This window comes from Stegodyphus dumicola, chromosome 1 (genome assembly GCF_044657685.1).
Source record: "Stegodyphus dumicola isolate Sdum_Otavi_A_Nest chromosome 1, ASM4465768v1".
Taxonomy (NCBI): domain Eukaryota; kingdom Metazoa; phylum Arthropoda; class Arachnida; order Araneae; family Eresidae; genus Stegodyphus; species Stegodyphus dumicola.
The window spans coordinates 166,862,005-166,884,512 of NC_140768.1; the positions used below are offsets into that span (position 1 = coordinate 166,862,005).

Consider the following 22,508-nt stretch of genomic DNA (forward strand, 5'->3'; position numbering starts at 1 on the left):
ATGAACCCGTACGCACGCACAAAATATATATATGTATGGAATCTGCATAGAATAAGACAGAAAGATTGTGTCATTAAAAAGCCTAAGAGATCTCTATAGTAATGTGAAATGTTGCATTAATTTATATTTGTAAGTATATATAATATTAATTAATATTCGTTCAACATAAAGATGATATGAGAAATGAATGAACGAAAGTTGAAACACATAATCCAAAAGAAAAAAAAAAAGAAATTTTATTGTTTTTTAAACATGGGTTTGGTATGACTCCACAGTGCCTCACTATAATCTCAAAATTCACAAAAAACATTTTTGCTGCAATTCACGTACCTTGCAATGATTTTATCACCATACTTTTTTTTCTATATTTCATACACACACTATCTACTCGAAGTAATGTTTTAAATGTTTATACACCGGGTACCATGGAAAAGAAAATGTTATCTCCCCAGTGTTTACATTGGTTATAACATTTGATACAATTTCCTATCTGTGCACACACAAAATTTAAAGGATATTATTAAAACAGTTTTTTAAATGTAAAAAAATACAAATTTCTAGTGATATAAATACGAGTAAATGCAATATCATGACTTCTCTGACAATGAGTTTTATTACAATTCACTAAATTTCAGAAGAATCAATCTGAACAGATGTATATTCTAAAAGTGATATCATCATCATATGATAAATATGATAGAACTCCATTACAATAAATGAAAAAAAATTCAAATTTCTTTAAAGTACCAGTAAACCTCTAAATTTCACAGGGAAGCCAGAGTACTCGTTTCAAGTGCAAGAGTGTCGAAGTTTTATACCAGAGAAATTATGTGTCAAGTCTACTATCATAATTTAACTTATTTTCTTCTAAAAATATTTTGAACAATCTTCAATTCTACAAAATATGCACTTGATATTTAAAATTTCTTCATTACAAAGTCTCAGTATAGCATAATAAAGTGTGACAATAATCTACATAGTTAGAAATGCAACAGAGATGAGTTTGTACTTTAGAAATCAATCATGAAGCATTTTCTGAACATAGCACAAAATATTCATCCACATTTTATGAACTTTCCAAATATTTAAACAGCAAACTGGTTGCACATAAAACTTACATTTTTACTTTGATAACTGTAGAGAGGTAGATAGACTACAACTACTAAATCTGCCTGAGTTTCTTAATAACTGATGTATTATGCTGAATAGTGACATGTTAGAAAAGAAATGAAATTTAAAACTGAAGTTTAATTGTAGCTTGCTGTAACACACATTTATTCTCTTTGAAGCCCAGAGAAAAACTGAGTTTTATATGTTGCTAGTAAAAGCAATCATGGTAATATACAGTGAAGCCTATGTAATCTGACATAAAGGCAACGTGTTCATATCATATTTAAAGATATATTGCTCTTCAACGAATTAAGAAAATTACCCACATATACATTATTTGGTAGAAATATAGTACTTAGTAGTATTGCTGCTTTGAAAGGCATTTATACAAGAACACTGTAATTTAAAATAGTCAACAAATCTTCTACAAGGAATTGTATTTCTTTTGCGAAATACAAAGAACATGAACACAGAGTTCAGTTTTCTAGATGAAAACTCTGATCTTAAATATGCATGTAATATTTCAGGAGTGGGAAAGGCGAAGGCAGATTAAATCTTCAGGTTTATTTTCAGCAACATGTTGCGACTACGCACAAGTTGGCACATTAATTGTGCCTATTCCAAGTGATTTTGCATTTTAGATAAATTTGTAATCAGAAAGAAAGAGCAGACAGACTGCAGTTCGGCCAAGCCAAAGCGTGGAAAGCAAGTGCATAATGTTCAGGATGAATTCTCAAGTCAAATTGATTTAGTTTTGATTCTCAAAGCATTTTGATTGGACAGTTAATATTGCTCTAAAATTACTATTGGCTGGCTGAGTTTAAGTTCCATTTACATTATCATATGACAGATTTTCTCGAAATGACGCAGTTCAAATAGATGTCGCTATTTTTAGAATAGAGAAGGGAAATTAATTTATGCTGCTAATTTAATCTTTGATATATTTTTCTTACATGCATATATATCGCATATGCATAATTATCATGAATAATGAAAATGTGTAATAAAAGTTATTTAATATGAACTGCAAAATATTAACTCTAAATTTTGACTTCAAAAGATTTATTCAACAATGAAGAGTTATGTACCAGACTGAAATGAAATATAAAATTAAATGATATACATTAAAAAAAGGATAAGTTATCCTAACTTTTTTTATTCTAAAAATGTGTTATTGCTTTCATGTAAAAAGCAAATTTTGTAGGAAAGATTAAAAAAAAAAAAAAAAAAAAAAAAAAGTTGCTATTCCAGTAATCCTTTTATGTTTATTTAAAATTATGACCAAGACCATAATTTCATAATTGCATTTAAAGCTATTGCATTCCACAGACTTTCAAATATTCCGATAAAGAGAAAAAAAAAAAAAAAAAAAAAAACTTAATTTTGAAATCTCATAAATTAATTCTCAAGTACAAACTAGTTGAAAATAAAAAATATAATTCTACTTTTATCAACAAGTGTTTGTAGCAAAGTTATGTCATTAAAGCGATATGATTGAAATATATTTTCTAGCAACAAAACTAGAATATATTCAATAAAACTGCAATAAAGGTTTAGTGAAAATTCCCTACTTTGACCTCTCAGAGTTCCAGATGAATTTGTTCTTTTGTGGGTATCCCTGTCTTACAATACTAATGTTTATTATATTCTAAAAATATGGTCATTTTGAAAGGCATTTTCCACAAAAGGTTTCATCGTATATCATTTAGCAGAAGATTTTTCAAGATATTGAAAATAAATGCACTGTTAAATTTGAAACTAAACTGCAAAAACAAAGATGAATTCAGAAAAATTACATCAGAAGTTAAGGGTATGGAATGCTATACCCTTAGCTCAGTAATGTGTCACAAGTGAACAGATAACCATACACACAATGATCATTTGAAAAAAAAAATCATATCTAAGAATTCGAAAATTTTCAGGTGATTCTTAATTTATTCAAGTATTCTTAATTTATACTAATTATTTAATGTTATTGCATAAAACAATTAGACCTATGAATTTTGAAATACAGTTTACTGATTTATATTTTTAATTAATTTTCCTGATTTTGAGGATCACTATACAATTCTCATTCTCAAAGTCCAACACTAAACTTAGTGAACGTTATACAGAATAAGAAAATTCAGTATGTTTTATTTTTGAAATTGTTGATCCTTCAATGGATTATATGCTAGCTTTCTGATACTTAGCACTCGAAATCAAATTTGATACTGGGAATAAAGATTTTGGTTACAGCAATAAATAACTAGAGTGGTTATTTTTTAATTAATAATATCAGATGAATGTATATAAAAATTTCCATTAGAATTCCATTTACAACAAAATTTTCATTAGCATTTCAGTAAGTCTATTCAGTAACTGAAATAGGCAATTTTCATAAAATTTACACAAATAGATGAACTTTTTTTTAAAGATTTTGGAATGGACATTCTAACATCAAATACTAAGATACTGTCAAAACAGCATATATACAACAAAGTTGACTGAATGGGCTTGTAAGTCCTATTTTCATGAAAAAATATTTCTCATAATAAAGTTTTTTATCTCAATTTCTTGATATGCATGTGCACATTATGCAAGCATATATATACATAATACATAGTATGTATGTATTTTGTACATATGATAAGGTAAATGAAATTCAAAATAAAAATATTTATGGTCAGGAATAAAACTAGTTGTAATAGGCTTCACTGTATTTTCAGTTGTACATTTAGGTTCATAAAAGTGCATAGAAAGGAGGTATTTTTTCCCTATTAATTATTCACCACGTGATATACACAAAAGGCACGTGATAATATAACAGGAAGTTATTCTACAAACACACCAGAAGTTAAAAAAATTTCTTTACACCACAAAAAAGTATAATGTTACAAAGTTCAAATGATTCAAATTTAATTAAATGAAATCACATCACATATTTAAATTTTATATTCAATTGGACAAATATTACAGCAAAAGGAACATATGAGCATCAACTATTATAAAATAGCTTCTCGCAAAAAAGTTATATAAATTTTAGGTACATCTGTTGTATGCATAATTCACTGTATTACTAATGATCTAAATATATGGATGTTGCACTATTCTGACGAAGAAGGAGATTTGCCATCCAAAATATAATTCTATTTAAAAATTAAAATTTGAATTACTATTTCTAAAACTGCATTTACACAGAAAAAAAACCACACATATAATTAACAAGTATTATTTCACCTTTTGCTATGCTGACTACAGAGAAAAGAATTAAATCAATCAGCATAATTTTCCTAAGATAAGGAAAAAAGCTGCAAAATTCTCTATTGACATAGCTATTGCAATTAAAATTATTCTATTCTACAGAGCTCCATAAAATTTAAGAAATTCTCATATACAGGATGATAAAAAATATGTATCTTACAAAAATTCTATAAATACTACAATGAAATGTAAATATCTGACATACAAGTATGCTCTTAAGATAGATTCTAAAGAGTTTGTACACTTAAGTTCAGGTACAAGCATTGTTAGTTCAAAAATGAATTATCTGAAAATTTAAATCCCTAGCACAACTGCAATGTTTCCAGTCATACAAGAAGAACAGTGTAATTTAATAGGAACAGCAATTCAAACAACAAAATTATTATTTTAAAAATATACAATACTTTCAGAACATATTATAAATTAATTTGGAACATAAAGCTGTCTTTTTCAAATAAAATATGCTTATAAAAACTATTCAATTTTCACTGCATATCTGCCAGTAATGAATTAAAATTTAAAATATGAATTGGCTTAGTATAATTCGTCCCTTGGCTGGCAAATCCCCTTTGCAATGAATAGTTAATACAATGGTCTGCCAATATATAGGCAGGAAAGCTTATAACAAAGACATGCAAATGTCTGTTTTTGCATGATAAATTATTTAAACATATTAAAATACATTGTGATTTTATTTACTTCAAAATAACCACTTATTTTAAGAGGTTTAATGAAAACAGTAACATGCATTCATTAAATAAATTAAATGCATATAAAAATACATTTTTAAGTATGTATTTGTACTTCTGTATGTTAAAATTTACAGTTTCCAGGAAAACTGACATTTATGATCGACAAGCATGTTACTCAAATTTTAACATGTACATTGACAACAAAAATTACCAGGAAAAAAATTATCTCTTTACTGCAAAAGTGGTGACTACCATAAGACAGAGGTAGTGTTCTGCCACCCGTTATAAAAGAAGGCAAATATTTTCTTAAGTGAGAGTATTTCAATAAACATTTGTACCAAGTATATGAGGCTTTGTACTATTTAGCATTAAAGCATGGTCATAAAAACTGCATAACGAATATGAAAATTGTACCAACAAATGCAATTTGTTGCAGATGTTTCTTGTAACACTAATGTTCAGTTAAACATCTAAAATGTTGTGCAATTAAACTACATTTCAAACTGCAAATAAAAGCTACAACTATTGAGAAACATTAAAGGGAAAGGGAATCCTAATATTTAAAATCACAGTAAAGTTCTTCAATTATGAGCTTTGCAAGTTTGTTTTTTATTTATACAGAGTCCCTTGCAATACAATGCACTTTTATTTAAATAAGAGTTCAAACATTAAACTTTCCACACATAATTTGAATATATGTTTACCCCAGCTTATTTCCATGATAAATTTTATTCAATATTGAGATTGTTTTTGCTTTGCTTTCTAACATAATTTGCTTATTTTCTTTAATGTTTCAGAAATTATTCGCATGATCTGTTGTTTATTATAAAAATCAAAATAAAAAATTATTGCACAAGTCAGAACAATACAGTAAAATTCTGCTTAAGTACTAAAGTAAATCAAATGTGAATAGTTACTCCTTATTACTTACTAGTTTTCATTTTATTTTAAATCAATCCTTTCAAAACAAAATTCAACACATATTTTAAAATGTAAGTAACTGCTAAAAGCATATTTATACACCAAAAATGTAGGGTTCTACTATAAATGCTACAAAAATATATTTTTCAAGTGACTTAAGGTAATTTGGGTTAAAAACCAGTTTAATATTTATTTGGATACATAATTAATAATGTAAAAACTCAAATTCACTATTCCTTAAGTTAAAAATCAGTAAACAGCAATTTATATATATGAAGGATGTCAATATTATAGCAGTATTTCATAGCCTCCAGCAATCGAATTTGAAAATATATTTTGTGTGTGAAGATGTGAAGAAGTTGAAAATTTCAAAAAGTATAATAAAATAATAATTAAAAAAACCTATTTTTTAAATATTAATACTTTGTAAACTACTTTTAGAATAATATTATATTATTATGCAATTTGTAATAATTACATATCTTGTTTACAATAAATGTAAGGACTGAAAAAATATAAAAAGCCACTTTTATTGAAGTTTACAATCATTTAACTAGTTATCACTAAATTTTTACTTCAGAAATTTCAACTGTTTCAGTTATTTGCCCCAAATTAATATGGCAATCTTATTCTTCAGTAAACTATAATTTCCTGAGACACTACACAATACTAAGAAAACTTGGCACTCATGAAAAAAATGCTGCACAGGAATATTTAAAAGTATTGAAATTAAGAAGCATATTCGTGCACAAAATGCATGCATAAATAGCTGAATGACAAGAACTGCATTTTTAAACTTTAAATATTAAGCCTTCAGCTTTTTGAAGGTACAAGGCCAATGCCAGTGATAGGCTTTTTTCAGGTCAGTGCAATCAATCAGATTCCTAGATTCTGATGTCTAGTGACTCCCTAAATTTTACAAATTTTGCCACCTAATGCAACTGTTGTTTTGCACAGGGGATCAAAAGCAATATGGTGCAATTTGTTTGACAACATAACAATACTAAAAATATGATTATGAAAATTAAAAATTACTAAATGAAACATTTTAAAATTAAATATTAGGAATTTTTCCGAAAAACATATTTAAATTTTAACATCTAGATCTGGATGCAAGAGCATTTCAGGTACTTTTTAAAATTTAAATCTTGGATGTTTAATAAATATTTATATAAAATTTATAGAGTGTTAAGGATCTGTATATTCTCAGTTAAGTTATAATTACGGATTAAACTGAAATTTACAAATACAACCTAAAATTTCCATCTGATATACACAAATTTTCAATCAGATTTTTCATGCATTATTAACATGAGGTGCTGCAGTTGTCTAATCAGATTCAGTAATAATACTAGCAATGCAATGTATATATATGGTACTATAAAATGCAACAGAATCGTTAATGATTTCATACACTTATTTGGCCTGCAATTTCAAGCCAAGAAATTAAATTTTCAAAACAATTCATGCAACAAGTTCTCCACAAAAATTTCTTCAGTTTTACTCATTTACTATTCTTTATAGCAAAGCTCATAACAGTTAACAAATATTAATGGAATTACTTAAGAATTGTGAAGAGGGACAAAATATGTAAAAAAAGAGGGGAACTTAAAAATAGTTGTTGAAATTACTCATTTCCTCACACTAAAACATGTACAGTAAAATAAAATATAAATGTACTGTAAAATTTCAATACAGTCAGTTAAAAACGGACTGATAATACAAACTTGTTTTCATTTTACAATAAAAGAAAACTATATGCAACAATTAGAAATTTAAGTTAGGGAAAATTTACTCTATATACATTTTTTTCCTAGCATTAATAAACTATATCCACGCAATACATATTTGAAACAAACTGACAAATAAATTTTGTTAGAGATTAATTACATTATTGAAAATAACTCAAAATTTTCAAATTTTGATTGAAGTTACAGCACTGCTGGTTGATAAAACATCACTGCAATTCAAGATAAATTTTGCAGTCCATTTTACATTAAAAAAAATTATATGTTCCTAGATATCCAAGTAATTATTTGATTAAAACACCAAAATATGCAATTTTTGCTTTTTTAGAGACATTTAGACAGAGCGAGTGAAACCATGTACTCAAATAAAACTGTTCCTGAGTTCAAAACTGCAAAGAGATCATCCATTTTAATATTTGTTAGGAAACAAATTGTGTTATTCCCTTTCCCTTGAAAAAAATACATGACAAATAGAACAACAGAAAGCAGTGGATAATGAATCATTTGATATGATCTGGCACTACTCAAAGAGATGTTCTATATTTCAATTTAAAATAATCCTGAGGATTTTGTTTGTGTTAAATATTATGTATACCAAAAATGAACTACATTTAAGACAAAACACATTACCTCATGAGCAAACAAATGAAAAAAATGAATTACACATCTTTACAGACTTTACCTGTTTTAATTCATTTGTGAGGTAAACCTACCTGCTTTAATGTAGCTCTTAAATAATATGTATACATACAAACCCTGAAAATTCAAAATGATGACCTTAGCACACTGTTTGATACTAAAAATCACTACCTGATTAAAAAGAAATTCACAAGTGAAACAACTCACTTTAATAAGCATCATTCAACCTGAAAGTTTTTTTACAAAACTGAAATTTTAAATTACTCCAAAAAAGAAAGCAAATATAAAGTTTTGAAATGCTTATCTAAAAAATAATTCAGATGTAAAAAACAAAATTTCAAAATCCCATGCACAAAATTTATAAATAAAATTGTCAGCAATTATTACAAGCACTCATACACACATAATTTTGCATTCATTCCACAAATTTGAATTTAGTTTCAACTAAGCAAAAGCCCCTTTTCAATTTGCTTATCAATAAATTTTTACAGATGAGCTAAGTAATTAAAAATATATCAAAACATGTTTGTCAGTGATAATTATTAAAATTTATTTTAGCAAATAGTTTAATCTGAAAATTTTGAACTGTTTATTGTTACATGAGCCAACAAATTTAAAAGTACACTATTTATTTTAAAAAATGGAAGTACATATTAAAGGCTATGCAGCCATAATTTTATATACTGTAAACAGCAAAAAGTAGCTATAAAATATTTAAATTGTATATTTCATCAGAAATTTTTTTGATCCTTCTATTAATTTCCTGAAATTCTCTCAATTCTACATGGGAGGCAGTACACATAATAAAAAATATGACATCTTCCAATTTGACTATTAGTGAGTGGATGCATACAGGACTACACATCCACACCCAGCGCCACAAATAAAGATTAAAAAATAAATACAATATTAATTTCCTGCTTCACATTTTGGCTAGAATTTCAATATTGTATGCAACAGTTTGCTTATCAATAAATTTTTATGGATGAGCTAAAGTAATAATAAAAACCTTATCTTCAAAGAAGCTAAATGATATTTCAAAACGAAAATCTTTTAAAATTGTACATAAAAATTATGTCATCTAAGTTTTAGCATTTCATACTTTAATAATTTTCTTCCCTTTTAATTTTTTAACTGGTATTACTTAATATATTTAATACTTAAGAAAAAAGAACAAGAAAAAGAAGGTATAAATTCAGCAGATCCAGAATTTTAAACATTAACTTTTAAAAGAGTTTTTAACTTTTGTGTTTCTATTTCTGACTCCTTGCCTTTCCCATGCTTATTATCACACATCCTTTAAAAATGAATAAACATAAAATAATAAAGCATGCAGCAGAACATCATAACAAAATATAATAAATGAAAACAAACACAAAAAACTAATAAGAAACATTAAGTAAAAAAAAGAATTTTTATTCAGAAATCAGAAAAAATCATAATATAAAACTTTAATAAACTAATTAATTTTTACAGTATTGGCTTAAATTAGAAATTAAATATGACTAAATTAATACTTTAAAAATAATCCTCAATTTATGCATTGTAATTTCATCACAATCATCTAAAAACAGACAATGATTTGATTATATACATACTGATAAAAAGCATGCACATGTTAAAAGCTTTAAAATCATATGCAACATAAATTTGTTCAACAAGATTTTTTAAATATAATTTTTCTCTCTATAATCAATTGCAATCATGTAATTTCATGTTTTTGATAAATTTACTTAAAAATTGCACAATTGTAGATTTTTGCACGTTTTTCAGTTACATACTATAAAAGACAATTTAAAATATTTAGAAAGTCAATTTCATAAATAAATTATTCTGTTTATGAAGAAAGACAAAGACAGCTTTGAATCAAACTGACCTAATAACCATTAATAAATTACTTTTAATATTTAAGGGTATAGGAAGTATTTTAACAAACACATTCCATAAAATTAGTAAAAGCAATCGAGAAAGTAACTTCATTAATTACAATGAACAAACACTACACATGTTAATGAAACATCTATCTTATATAATTCAAAAAAAAAAAAAAAAAAAAAAAAAAAAAAGCCAAATGGCAATAGGCTCCTAAATAATGTATATTAAAATCATTCAACATGATTTTGCCTCACCATTAAACTTAAAAGTATTTATACTTCACATTCATATGAATAAAAAATTAACATGCACTATTTACAAATCTGACTCAGTCCAACTGTGAAGCCAACTGTCCAACTGCGTTAAGTTTATACAGTGAAAACCACAGCTGGACAGTGAAATTTTAATAGTTAATAAGTGAGTAATTCTTTTACTCTTCTAATGACATACAATATTGCACTCAATGCCTTGCAGTCCTTTCACATGGAAGATTTATATATATATATTTATATATGCAAGTCAAAATTCAACAGAAAACTTTTGATGAAGATAAAGAAAGCACTATACATAAAAAATTAAAGCTCTTTTTTGTTATTATTATATTTTGTTTTATTATATTTTTGTTATAATTTGAGATAAATGTATTGGAATAAAATAATTAACACAAAACTAAGTTTAAAGATAATATTAAATCATATTAATTAGAATTATTTCTTAATACATATCATTTTTAAATAGAATACATGGTTCAAAAGAAAAGGAAAACAATAAAAATACTAAAGAAATTATTTACATAAAATATATTTTATTGTAACTATTATCAGTTAAAGATACATTTATAAGCATTGCGTAAAATGACTCACCTGACTAGTACTCTGTTACATTTGTGAATTAAAAAAAAAAAAAAAAAAAAAGTTATTTTAATTTACATACATACAGTTCAACCTCAGCCTGATATATTTAAACATCACACAAGCCAATAAATAAGGAATTACGAGAAATATCATTTATAAAATATATTTGATGAAAATAATATACAGAAAGAATAGATTAGTTAAAATCACATTTTATGTGTGAATGTTCCATAAACAAACATTTCCAAAAACTGAGAAATTTAACAATTTCAACACAATTTTGAGAGAGAAATAATATTTACAGGTACAAATAAAAAAGGCAACCAAAAATATCAAGCAAAAAAGTTAAAGGCTGAGGTTTTAAGCTGTATGAGATTGCAAGTATATGCTTATATACAAAAGGACTGTAGCGTGAGCGGAACCACTACATATACATAATATTTCTGAAACAAAATTAAACTAAGTATTTTTAAATGCAAGTTTCAAATTTAAGTTTTCTTGCTAAATAACATGGAAGTAGCCATAAAAAATATGGGAAGCAGAAACAATATTTAATACTTCAGAATCCCAATATAGGTGCTATATAAAATAAGTATAAAAAGCTTTCATATATTCTAAATGATAAAATTAATTTATAACAAATAATTTACCCTGCATTGATACATACTTAAAAGCACTAGTATTATATGCAAGTCATTACAGCCTTATGTGTAAATATATGTATAATGAATGTACTTACGTCATTCAGACAGAGAATTTGTAACATCAAATTTTATTTTTAAAAAACTATGATACTCAAGAGATTTAATTTTATTCCAAACAACTAGGGATAAATTAAAAAAAATTAAAATAAAATAAATATAATTACATAAATAAAAATAAAACAAACATTTACTCTGCAACAGTTCTATATGAAAGGGAACTACAAAGGCAGATATATATATATATATATATATATATATATATATATATATACTCTCCACCTATAACGAAGGAGAAATAACGTAACAAATAACCTGAATTAATACTGAAAAACTCATAATAGACAACACATACACATTCAATTTGAATATAGTTCTTTAGATCATAAATTTTTATCTTTTTAATAGCTATATTATTAAACAATCATCCCTGAACATTTATTTCTAAGCACTGAAACATAACAAAAAAATGTTTAAATGTAAATAATAAATAAATTAAAATTTTATAATCATTAGACATAAAATTTAACTTGTTTCCACTGCAAGCTTTAAATTATTGCTTTATTCAAACAGCATATAATATCAGACTTAAAAGCTAATTTGACATTATTAAAAGCAATTCATTTAATGTATAAATTATCTATCATCCAATCTGAAAAAATATACATTTTGTATGATTTCATGATTAAAAAAGTACTCATACATTAGACTATTTCTCAGTTGAGAGATTGATAAATATCAAGTCATGCTTCATATGCTATTCTTTGAATAATTTTACACAAAGTTGAAACCTTTTTGCATTGGCAGAATGCAAACATACTACATACAGTTTACAGTGAAAAAGTAATTGTAAAAGTGACTGATAAACAACTAAAACTTTAAAACAAAATATGTCTTTAATAAATATGACAAAGGAAACAATACACAAATTTAGTTCATTAAAACTAACAGCTGTCTGAAGGGTAAGAAAAAATCACACATTTTAAAACATTCAGGGCATTACATGACAGAAAGTTAAAAGTAAAAAAACTACTGCCAGCTGCTCTTAGCGTCAAACTGCATGTTACAGAAAGAACATATACTCTAGACAGAGTAATGAGATCTTCTTGAGTATAAAAATAAAGTCCAAAATTTAACCAGACAGAACACATCTCATCATATGCTAAGATTATTATATAACATTTCACCGGGCAACACAAATTTACTTAATTTTTTTCAAGTCATGAATCATAACGATGTACTGCAAACAGTTCTCATTATCATATCTTTCTTATGTGACAGAGTGAATTGCATTATATTGTGCTAAGCACATATTTAAAGACAGCATGGACTATGAATTTCCAATTCTTATATTCACATTTTTATGTACATCAACTACCTGTTTAGATTATTACTGAGGACCAAGTTGGACTAGCATTATGCCATTACTGTTACATGGTAAATTGACAGCCTGAGGATGAGGCTGCCAGACAGCAGTTCTTCCTGTTGCATAATGGAAGGCAGGTTGCCGCGGGCTCTGAAGGCGGCGAATGCGTCGATAAAAGGCTTCATTAGCTCTCTTGAACTCTCTGTCTCTGATAATACTAAAAGGTTTACTCTGGGGAGGCAGAGTTAAGTAACGGCTGATACTGGCTCGAATTGTATGCATGGTGCTCACACTGTACTCCTCGCCATCAGGCTTAGTAAGGTTTTCATAGAATTCTTCCAAAATACCTGCCAAGATCACTGCTTCCAAGCGCTCAAAATCACGACGACTACCCCTTGATTGTAACCATTCTGAAACAAAACAAATTTATATTATTTCAGATACACTGCTGCTTTATTTTAATCAGTTTTCGTACAAATGTATATTTTGGCATTATGTACGTATGCATTTGTAAAAAATATACAAATGCATATTATATATAACTGTGGCATACTTTGCTTTCATTAAAAAACTTCGTAATTTTCTTCAAAGTAATTACTATGTAAGGCTGCTTTTGCTAATAAAAGTTTTCTAATGTCATTACTAATAGAGTCAAAAGTCTTTAATCCAGACATCCATAATCCGGAATGATCCATAGTCCCAAACTCAAAACTACAAACTTTCTGCGCATGTGTAAATTCATAATGAGTTGCATAATAGGTTTACGCATGCGCATAATACTTTTATGCATGCACGTTTAATGTATAACAGACGATATAAGCTAAGCTAAAATTAATTATTTCAGTTAATGTTGCAGATTGCGTTGTACCTTAATCTTCTAATTGGATCCGGCTTATGAATAAAGGCATATCCTTTGTTTCTCTAACCATTCCGAAATCTGTTTATCAGGACGTCGCTGCGCGCAATGAACTGGAAGTTGATCTCTCAGCACTATCCTTATCTCCACGGCAGATGTTTTTATTTTATTTGGCTTATAATTCCTTACTAAATGTAGTACAGTCAAAAGTCTTTAGTCCGGACTCGCCGGGACCTCGGATTATCGGTTTTTCCGGATTATCAATCATCAGTTTAAATCTGGTGAGATGGCACGCAGAAATTATAAAATTAAAAATATGAAACCGTAATTTATGAAATAAAGAGCAATTATGATCTAAAGGGTATCAAAATTTACAAAAAAAAAAAAAAAAAAAAAAAAAAAAAGCTTAATATTTATTTGTTTACTTTATTAACCATTTCTTTCAACATGTGCATGCGTAAAGCATACATTACGCTTAGTCGAAATTAGAAATTTGTTACCAGAAAACTATTTGATGTGTATTCGTGATATTTATAATGACGAGGAAATTGATTTGAATTAGATCGGAGTACATCGAGATGAAACACTACATTTAGTGAGGAATTATAAGCCGAATAAAATGAAGATGAGGATAGTGCTGACAGATCAGGAATGGTTAGAGAAACAAATCACCTTTCTGTCACTTTCTTCATGCCTTTATCCATTTTTTGCAGCAGTTCCACTTTTTGTTTAATGGACATCGAAAAACGCTTTCCTTTGCAGATCCTTTGGTAGCTCCAGCATCGGAAATTCTTTTTGACATAATCGAAAGTTCAAGTTTACTTTTATAAAATTGCTCTAACAGTCTGCATAAAATAAGCCGGATCCAATTCGAAGATTAAGGAACAACACAATCTGCAACATTAACTGAAATAGATAATTAGATAATTTTAGCTTAGCTTATAACGTCTGTTATACATTAAGCGTGCACGCGTAAACGTATTATGCGCATGCTAAAACGTCTATGCGCATGCGTTAACGCATTATGCATTGACGCATGCGCAAAAAATTTGTAGCTTTGAGGTCCGGATTAATGACTTTTGACAGTATTTCATCTCAATGTACTCCCGTCTTTGATATGATTTAAATCAAATTCCTCCTCATTATAAATATCACGAATACACATCAGATAGTTTTCTGGTTGCAATTTTCTAATTTCGACTATGTGTAATGTATGCTTTACGCATGCGCGCGTTGAAAGAAATGTTTAATAAAGTAAACAAATAAATATTGAGATTTTTTTTTTTTTTGTAAATTTTGATACCTTTTAGATCATAATTGCTTTTTACTTCATAAATTACAGTTTCATATTTTTAGTTTTATAATTTCTGCATGCCATCTTACCAGATTTAAACTGATGATCTATAATCCGGAAAAACCGATAATCTGGAAAGGCCGAAGTCCCGACGAGTCCTGATTAAAGACTTTTGACTGTACTAGACCAAAATTTAGTCATTGTTTTATTAACAGCATTGAAAATCCTCTCACACTTTGCATTATTATTAATGATGTTGTACAATAGAGAATAATGTTTGCCATGAAATTATTATAGACAATTCACTGTACTTTAAATTTCATCAGCATTTTTCAATTTTCCAATTATACTCCATTAGGTATCATTGCTTGCTTATTTCATAACTTTATTCAAGTTTTCTGATTGTAAACTGCAAACTGAGACTAGAATTTATCAGTTGCAACATCATAATCTTCCTAAGCTGAAGTAAAACTGGAAATCTACTAAAAAATATCTTAAATCTAAAAAAGATGCCGTTGTTACAGCAGAAACATCTGCAACCTTACCATATGAAATCACTTCATCACTGATTGGAAATTCATAAAGTATGTAATCACATACTTGGCAGAAGTAGCTTCTAATGTGGAAACAAAACTTACGTTTGTTTTCCTCTGAAATTTCTTTCACTACTTTGTTAGTTGCAGCCCTACTACCAAATCTTCATCTTTCTTCTGATTTTCTCTTTCACCATAAATCACATAATATACAGAATTAGAAGACAAAACAAAATTTGGTTTTACAGTCTTTTTCACAAGATAAACTTGCAGTAATTGAAAAATGCTTCAATTGTCAAGCAATTTTTTAATTTGCAATTACTTTGTGTCAGATTTATGCTTATATTTAATAGTATTATTTTGAGAACTGCCAATTAAATTGCTCACAGGAGCAGAAATTATTTTTTTACATTTGAAATAGTAACTACATTTCCATTTACTTTAGGTATTTTAAAACTTTCTGTAGAGCATGTTATCTTAAACTCTAGAAGCACTTACTTTCTTAATGTCAAATGTAATGGGTTCTACTGGTCGACAATTCTATAACCAGAATGCACATACATGTTTCAAAAATTTTTCTGATTTCAATATTAAGCATCTAACGGAATTGTTCAATATTTCCTTCCTTTCAGAAATCTGTGGATTTGATGAATAAGCGAAATCGAAACTGATCAGCCAGAGCATTTTATAAGTGAAATAAATGCTTATTTTGCTCTTAAAAGAAACAGCATATTTATTTTTACAGTTTTCATTCTTGTTTGCAACATGTTACTTATTTTTACATAAAAATATAACAAACTTTTAAGAAATAAAGCTTACGCAACGCTTATCAACAAACGCCAGAAGTAACTATGTTTTTAGCTCGACTCGTTGTTGCCACACGGCGAATCTTAATAACTATTCAAGACATTACATCATGTTGCCACTTAGGAAATCTTAATAATTATATGGAAACATTAAATTATGTTCCACTACAAATCCTTTCAAGATAATAATAAATAACAAAAATGTGTTCATCTACAATTTATTGTAAAGATGCTGCCCCTCATAATCTGCAAATCTGAATTTTCTCATACTAAGTAAGTATCAGTCTTCATCAAGCCTGCAGTATCAGTCTGCATCAAGCCTACCATTACTGCTGCTTTATCGGCACCAAGTGCTAAGCAATTACTCAGAGAAATTCCATTTTGTTTTAAAGTTTTAATGAACAGCTGTGCTAAAGCCTATCAAATTTCCTTCTAAAGTGGGGACAGAAAGTAAACTACATTCAATTTCTGAAGACTGGATTAAAGAAAAAGAAATAACAAATGGTTATAATTTTTGTATCAGTATTATTGCTTTCATTTGTAGAGATACAAAATGGAGATGTTTTAATGTAATTAATAACTGGAGAATTATTTTTCATACCCGTTTCTTAAACAATAGCTACCATTTTTGCCCTTGTACCTGAGTATTTCTTAGCAATTTCGCTATCGGGAAATTATCTTTCTAAACGAAGCAGCAGGATGATCTTAACCATTCAGGGGCAGGTTTTATGCTCGAGTAATTTTTTTCTTAAATATAACTCATGTTGTCCTTGTGTTTTTTTTTGTACACACATTTAAGAACATCGGCTCTTCCACCATGTTAAATTTACACACACACACAAAATAAAGATAAATGGTACACATCGCAAATGTATTACATTTTCTTGACATAATAACAGAAGGAAAGTCATCTGTGTATAATTTTTTAAAAGTATACGAGTACATCTTTTTCACAGACATAACTAAAACAAAAGATTGTAATTTCTTAAATCAGAGGTGGGAACATGCGGCCTCCGTGAGTTTCTTTTGTGGCCTTTAGCTCTTGTATTAACTCATATTTAATTATAAAGATAACAACAATTTGAAAAATGAATAGAATTAAATAATGTGCTGCCATCTATTGAACATAACATGAATTAAAATACTGCAGTGTTACAGTTCTAGCAGTCTTTTCATAGCTTACTTTTCAATTGTTTTTCTTTACAAACTAATGAATTTATTGAAAAATACTTCTACTTTATTATTTTTATTTTAAACAGTGTTTAAATATATGCAGTTGTTTATTATTAGAGATTGATTTTATAAGTTGCTAACCTTACGTAAATACAAAAATATTTTATGCCTCTTATTAACCATAAGAGGTTCTCCATCTCTGTTTTAAAATATTTCTTGAAAGCAAGTGAAACTCCCAGTGCTTAGAGGCAAGACAAATGAAATAACCTCGATTCTTTGTGCACAATTGGCTAATATATGTCAGATGATCCGTAGTGGTGCTTGATGCTCACTAAAGACCCGGAACATGATGTTTTCGGACACATATGCTCCCACACACAAAGCTCATCAAAAGAAATACAGTCAAAAGTCATTAATTCGGACACCCATAATCCGGAATGATCTATAATCCGCACCTCAAAGCTACAAACGCATGCGTAAATGCATAAACGCGCATAATACCTTTACGCATGCGCGTTTAATGTATAACGGAGAGTATAAGCTAAGCTAAAATTATCTAATTATCCATTTCAGTTAATGTTGCAGATTGCGTTGTTCCTTAATCTTCTAATTGGATCCGGCTTATTATTTTTTGCAGACTGTTAGAGCAATTTTATAAAAGTAAGCTTAAACTTTCGATTATGTCAAAAAGAATTTCCGATTCTGGAGCTGCCAAAGGATTTACAAAGCGAAAGCATGTGTCGATGTCCATCAAACAAAACGTAGAATTGCTGCAAAAAATGGATAAAGGCATATCCTTTGTTTCTCTAACCATTCCGAAATCTGTTTATATCAATTTCACGCTGCTCTGCGGGGCGGGGGGGGGGGGACGTCGCAGTGTGCAATGAACTGGAAGTTAATCTGTCAGTACTATCCACATCTTCAAGGCAGATGTTTTTATTTTATTCAGCTTATAATTCCTTACGAAATGCAGTATTTCATCTCGATGTACTCCGTCTTTGATATGAGTTAAATCTAATTCCTCGTCATTCTAAATATCACGAACACACATCAAATAGTTTTCTGGTTGCAATTTTCTAATTTCGATTATGCGTAATGTATGCTTTACGCATGCGCGCGTTGAAAGAAATGTTCAATAAAGTAAACAAATAAATATTAAGTTTTTTTTTTGTAAATTTGATACCCTTTAGATCATAATTGCTCTTATTTCATAAATTACTGTTTCATATTTTTAATTTTATAATTTCTGCATGCCATCTTACCAGATTTAAATTGATGATCTATAATCCGGAATCGCCGAAGTCCCGACGGGTTCGGATTAAAGACGTTTGACTGTACAGTCAAACATCTTTAATCCGGACTCGTTGGGACTTCGGCGATTCCGGATTATCGATTTTTCCGGATTATAGATCATCAGTTTAAATCTGGTAAGATGGCATGCAGAAATTATAAAATTAAAAATATGAAACCGTAATTTATAAAATAATGAGCAATTATGATCTAAAGGGTATCAAAATTTACCAAAAAAGAAGCCTAATATTTATTTGTTTACTTTATTAAACATTTCTTTCAACGCGCAGATGCGTAAAGCATACCTTACGCATAGCCGAAATTAGAAAATTGCAACCAGAAAACTATTTGATTTGTATTCGTGGTATTTATAATGATGAGGAATTTGATTTAAATCATATCAAAGACGGAGTACATCGAAATTAAATACTACATTTAGTAAGAAATTATAAGCCGAATAAAATAAAAACATCTGCTCTGAAGATAACGATAGTGTTGACAAATCAACTTACAGTTCATTGCGCGCCGCGTCTTCCCCCCACCCCGCGCAGAGCAGCGTGAAATTGATAAACAAATTTCGGAATGGTTAGATAAACAAAGAATATGCCTTTATCCATTTTTTGTAGCAATTCGTTTTTTGTTTGATGGACATCGAAACATACTTTCGTTTTCTAGATCCTTTGGGAGCTCCAGCATCGGAAATTCTATTTGACATAATCAAAAGTTCAAGCTTACTTTTAGAAAATTGCTCTTACAGTCTGCAAAAAATAATAAGCCGGATCCAATTCGAAAATTAAGGAACAACGCAATCATCAACATTAACTGAAATAGATAATTAGATAATTTTAGCTTATACCGCCCGTTATACATTAAACGCGCACGCAAAAACGTATTCTGCACTTGCGCAGACGCATATGCGCAGTCGTAAATGTCTTGGGCGCACGAGTAAACCACCTATGCGCATGCATCAATGCGGCACATGCGCAGAAAGATTTTAGCTTTGAGGTCCGGATTATAGATCATTCCGGATTATGGGTGTCCGAATTAACGACTTTTGACTGTATATATATTATTTTGCATTCTTATCATATTCTGTCTCTGCTTCTTAAATTAGTTTAATGCCAGCCAGTGACCAGGTGTTTAAAACCACTGAATAAACTATCATTTAATCCCAGGATCATTTTGGAATAAATCAGCAAGCTGCATGTGGTTTCTTTAGTTTTTCCCCATGTAGCACATAAATATGAACTAGAGTCCCTAAAATTTCCTTCACTAAGGCATTTATCCCTTCTAAAGCAGAAAACTGTCTTTGCACATTCTTCATGCTCAAAATCAATTAATCAATCAATCAGTTTTATATATCGGGTATTAATTTCGGAGAAATGTCTTTACAAGCACTTAGGGATACATAATTTTTCAATAGTAGGATCAGAGAGAGATCTAATAATTAATTATCTCTTGAAAGAAATTGTTAGAAACTCTTTTATAATTAAATAAAATGGTGTTATGAAATTTCCGTTCACTCTTTAATCTGAAATCCTTTTTCAGCATGAATTTTTAAATTACTTTATAAACCTTTTATATGTATTACTCGTATTATTTACTCTTACCATATTCGTGATTTGCGATTATGATTTTTTGAGAGATAAAACTCGTTCTTACAAAATTTTCTTAAAAAAGGACTGGAAGAATCATAGCTTATATTTTTTTATTTGACATATGTAGAATACTCGGTTTATATACTCGGATACCAAATCATTCCTCCGAGTATATAAACACAATTCGAATAAATCCGCTGATTCCATACACATAACTCGAATTCTTTCATTTCATTCATGTATATATAATCTCCATAAAAACAATGTTTTTGCGTCTGACAGTGGTAAGGTTGTTTGTTTTGGAATGGTTTCAACACACCTGCTTTCGCATTTATGCGAGATGCATTATTAACACAATGACGTTGTAGGCTTCGTAAGAAATGGAAGTCGCTGCTGAATTCTGCGTTAGTTGTTAGTTGTTTGTTTGCCCATATTTGAAGTGTTTTGACAAACTAACAAATTTGCCTATATTTGAAGTGTTTTGACTAACAAATGTAAATATATACAGTCAAAAGTCTTTAATCCTTACGTCCATAATCCGGACCTCAAAGCTACAAACGCATGCGTAAATGCAAAAACGCGCATAATACCTTTACGCATGCACGTTTAATGTATAATGGATGGTATAAGCTAAAATTACCTAATTCAGTTAATGTTGCAGATTGCGTTGTTCTTTAATCTTCAAATTGGATCCGGCTTATTATTTTTTGCAGAATGTTAGAGCAATTTTATAAAAGTAAGCTTGAACTTTCGATTATGTCAAATAGAACTTCCGATATATATTTACTAATATGTAAAGGATCTACAAAGCGAAAGTATGTTTCGAAGTCCATTAAACAAAAAGTGGAATTGATGCAAAAAATGGATAAAGGCATAATCCTTTGTTTATCTAACCATTCCGTAATCTGTTTATCAATTACACGCTGCTGTGCGGGGGGGGGGGGGGGGATGCCGCGGCGCGCAATGAATCGGAAGTTGATCTGTCAGAACTATCCTTATCTTCAGGGCAGATGTTTTTATTTTATTTGGCTTATAATTCCTTACTAAATGTAGTATTTCATGTCGATGTACTCCGTCTTTGATATGATTTAAATCAAATTCCTCGTCATTATAATTCGCTTCCGATAGTGAAGAAAGTGACACAGAGGTTATTGAAAACGAAAAAATTTCGATTGACAAATTAGTCGGTGTTCTTGACACAGCAATTATAGGACTTGAACGGCGGAACTTTGTAACTGAACAAGAAATTATGTCTGTTTAATAGAATTAAAGAGAAAGTATTATCACATGAAACGAAGCAAAACTTAAACAACTTACATTGAAAGAAATGTTTAATAAAGTAAACAAATAAATATTAAGCTTTTTTTTTGTAAATTTTGATACCTTTTAGATCATAATTATTCTTTATTTCATAAATTAGTTTCATATTTTTAATTTTATAATTTCTGCATGCCATCCTACCAGATTTAAACTGATGATGTATAATCCGGAATCGCCGAAGTCCCGACGAGTCCGGATTAATGACTTTTGACTGTATAACAGAACTCTGGAATTTTCCTCAGAGATATTAGTATAAGTGTTCACTTTATCATGCAATATAATCAGTAGTTATACTTCAAACTGTTTCAAATGTGGAGTGAGTCCCAGGCAGCCTAATATTGTTTTGTCATAGGACTACAGATTGAAATGTCCTGCCAAGTAGGTTTTCTGTTTGAAAACACCATGAAGTCAATTATGGGTTTAATGTCGCTGGTCAGATGGTCTTTCCTGACTTCGTCATCACTCCACGGTCATGATCAGCCGATGATG

The 22,508-nt window shown here is 28.9% G+C and overlaps 1 protein-coding gene across 2 annotated transcripts in view; it reads right to left on the reverse strand.

Annotated features, from left to right (window-relative positions):
* Positions 1-211: 211 nt before the first annotated feature.
* Positions 212-22,508, reverse strand: part of LOC118179810 (uncharacterized) — a 125,691-nt gene continuing 103,394 nt past the window's right edge. The window contains exon 8 of one of the 2 annotated variants that reach the window (XM_085822990.1): positions 212-13,559. In XM_085822990.1, the coding sequence (XP_085679116.1) occupies positions 13,174-13,559 (386 nt within the window). In that variant the 3' untranslated portion in view covers positions 212-13,173. The remainder of the gene's footprint in view (positions 13,560-22,508) is intronic. The other variant, XR_015042881.1, reaches the window with a different exon arrangement.